Here is a 3,067-nt window from a genome sequence, read left to right as displayed (position 1 = left end):
TATAAGTGAAGTTCTTTTGCATGTCCTAGGGATGTATTTGCTATTACACTTTACAGAACCACCAACAGTATCTATCATGCTATCTTTCTTTTCAACTTTTTAAAATACCTCACAAATTTAAACATATATCATTGTCATTTTTTCTTCAATTTTTACATGCATTTTTATGTGTAAAATGCAAATGTAATGTAAAAATTTAAGATTTAACCGTGCATTGGGGGTTACATACATCCGCTGGCACCAATATCTGTATAAGAAAAATTCGCGTAACGAGAGCCACTATGCTGTTACTCTCTTAAATTTCCGTTTGCCATGATGTAGCCAGTACAAAGAAAAGCAACAAACAAAGAATTTGAATACATCCAAGTTAATTTTCTTTACTACGTATTAAAAATGTTACCTTTTTCACGTTAGTAGTATTCCACAAACCAAAATCATGAGTTCTGATAGAGCTGTACTGAACATTAAGTTTAATCAAGATCAAGGTTAGATTAATGTGTGCATTAAAAATGTTTAAAACATGAACTCTCTTAGGTTGTTTTTCCTGCTCAATGGAAAGTGGGTTACGAATATACAATGTAGATCCTTTAGCAGAGAAAGCTCACTACGGCATGTATTCCAAGTACATTTCGTGAAGCGATAAGTCATTAATGTTTTGCAGATTTCGATCTAATGGGTAGTGTTGCACATTGTGAAATGTTGTTACGAACAAATATTATAGCAATAGTGGCTGGAGGTTCACGCCCAAAGTTCGCTGATAATACCTTGTTATTATTTGACGATGCAAGCAAGAAATTTGTTTTAGAATTAACATTTTCGTCATCTATTAAAGCAACCAGGCTGAGACGAGATAAGTAAGTCGGTTGGTTTATGTGTCGTCACTTTCAGAATTACTCGTGCTCACATTAATTACCTGCAATACCCTTTAATTTTCCTTTAACTTTGTTTAGAATATTTATAAAGCCTTAGGTGTGGCGCACATTGAGATGCAACACAACCCACGGCCACACACGCTTTGTGTACTGTTGAAATTGCTAAAAAATCTGTGTCTCAGACTGTGTGGCTTCAGAAATGAGTCACATGGTATCGTACATTGTGCCATAATATGTGTTTGCTCCTTAATTCCTACAGAATACAACGTGTGTGTGGCCGTGGGTTGTGTTGCGTGTGTGGCGTCCATCTCAATGTGCACCTGGCCTTAGGGCTGGTAGTTGGCCTTGTTACAGTATGAGCCTTGGACTCTATTTTTATACAGGATGTACAAAAAAGGTTTTCGCATGTTATTTATTTATCAAATTTTAAAACTTCATGTTTAGTTTCTCTTTGCTACCGTAGCTATTTACATGATTATTTGTTACACTACACCCTGCATATTTATTATATTAATCTATTTTCAGATTGGTTGTCGCTCTCTTAACACATATACACGTTTTTTCATTTCCGTCACCAATTCAGAGGTTATTCTCCTTAGAAACTAGAGACAATCCACTTGGTTTATGTGAAATGAGCCCCTTAGCATCAGCAGAGAAACAAATTTTGATATTCCCAGGACATAAAGTGGGAAGTGTTCAAATTGTGGTAAGTGTGGTATAAGAACTACCTTTTGGGGAATATATGTAAGTGCTGAGTTTGAGACAGATGTAAACCTTTAGTTACCTCATTGCATTCATTTAGGGTGATCTTTTTGAGTTTCTAATTTCGTTAAATTAAAATCGATGAACAGCCCTTTTTTTTAAACGGTTGTTTTATTTATTAAAAAAACTTGTGAATTAAGGTTAGATTTTATCCACTAGAGCAAATTTTACAAAAAAAACTTCACGTAAAGGTGTTTAATTGGTATGCACTATGTACGATCACAGACAAAAATAATGATAATCGGATACTTACTGCCACTTAGACAACCAACCATACACTATCTTAAATGGCGACGGTGAAGTGTAACTTTTTCGGCGTGGAGTCATGTGGGATGGGCCACACAGCGTCGCGCATTGTCATCTTTGCTTCGCCATTTCTTCATCACTGGCTTGATATAAACGCTACAGCCCACAGCAGGTATAAAATGTGTAAGTATAACTACAATTGGCAAAATCGGAGTTTATGCATTATACTCTGGACAAATTTAAGAGACATTAATACATTACACATTGGTATCTTCAATTTAGTTTTTTTCTCGATATTGTTGCTAGTATTTTTGAACGGTTTTTTATTATTGTGTACTATCATTGTTTAAATTATTTAAACAATGGTACTATACACAATAAACAGGATGTTGTGTTTTTAAAAACATGAATAAGTCCTTTTTTTGGCATTTCATTTCAAATATCTCGTGAGCTATTGGTCTAGGGGAAAAAATGAATAGCGATGAACGAGGCGATGAATTTGTTTTGAATCCCATTTTCTACAAGAGAGCAGTTCACCCAGTGTGAAAGACAAAGCATCGTTTTTTTAATTTTTTTAACTTAATTATGCAAAGACTGTAACATCTACGTTGATCGAGTTGAACATATTGTTTTGTTATAAAAAAAGAATTTACTAAATACGCATTTTCAAAAAGATCGGCTGAACTTTACTTAGTGTTAAAAACTTGTTCATTTTTGAGATTACGTTTTTTTGAATATTTTTTCATAAAAAAACAATAACATTGCAAAATAATAGTACCAGACCAACTGTATGTTGTAGAAAATTAGATTGTGTTAGACTAAAATATTTTTTCATACAGGTCATATTTCAATGATATATAAGTTGGAGCAAAAATTGCAATCACAATTTATTAGTAAATGATTCATTATTTTAATTAGGAGATCAACCCAGACTATAAGTAGGTAATTGTAAGATATGTGCCAAATTTTATGCATTGCCGAGGACAAAAGCTAGATTCAGGTAGGTAAATCTTTTTTTAATTTCGTGTATTGGTTTTTCCAATTGTTGCAATACTACTACTCCCTTTATATCAACACAGTGATGAAGGAATTGCTAAGCAGGAACAATGCGCGTTAATGTTAATAAGTATCTTGTTAATGACTTATTAGATAAGCAGTGTGTTCATGTTATGGTTCTTTGATTTTAA

General features: G+C 33.4%; 1 protein-coding gene across 1 annotated transcript; it reads left to right on the top strand.

Moving 5' to 3' along the window:
- Window positions 1–310: 310 nt before the first annotated feature.
- On the top strand, window positions 311–1,639 carry LOC116164519 (WD repeat domain phosphoinositide-interacting protein 4-like). Its single transcript, XM_031478712.1, has 4 exons — window positions 311–485; window positions 535–609; window positions 662–854; window positions 1,398–1,639. Exons 1-4 carry the CDS (start codon window positions 437–439, stop codon window positions 1,591–1,593), a joined length of 513 nt encoding a protein of 170 aa, XP_031334572.1. The 5' UTR covers window positions 311–436; the 3' UTR covers window positions 1,594–1,639.
- Window positions 1,640–3,067: the final 1,428 nt, after the last annotated feature.

Source organism: Photinus pyralis, unplaced genomic scaffold (assembly GCF_008802855.1).
Source record: "Photinus pyralis isolate 1611_PpyrPB1 unplaced genomic scaffold, Ppyr1.3 Ppyr1.4_LG2, whole genome shotgun sequence".
Lineage (NCBI taxonomy): Eukaryota > Metazoa > Arthropoda > Insecta > Coleoptera > Lampyridae > Photinus > Photinus pyralis.
This window is presented reverse-complemented; position numbering and strand designations above follow the sequence as displayed.

Bases quoted from the DNA above. Each gene is read 5' to 3' on its own strand.
- LOC116164519 (XM_031478712.1), top strand. From the start codon at position 437: ATGAGTTCTGATAGAGCTGTACTGAACATTAAGTTTAATCAAGATCAA. The intron at 610-661 runs GCATGTATTCCA...AATGTTTTGCAG, and splicing joins AGCAGAGAAAGCTCACTACG to ATTTCGATCTAATGGGTAGT. The intron at 855-1,397 runs GTAAGTCGGTTG...ATCTATTTTCAG, and splicing joins ACCAGGCTGAGACGAGATAA to ATTGGTTGTCGCTCTCTTAA.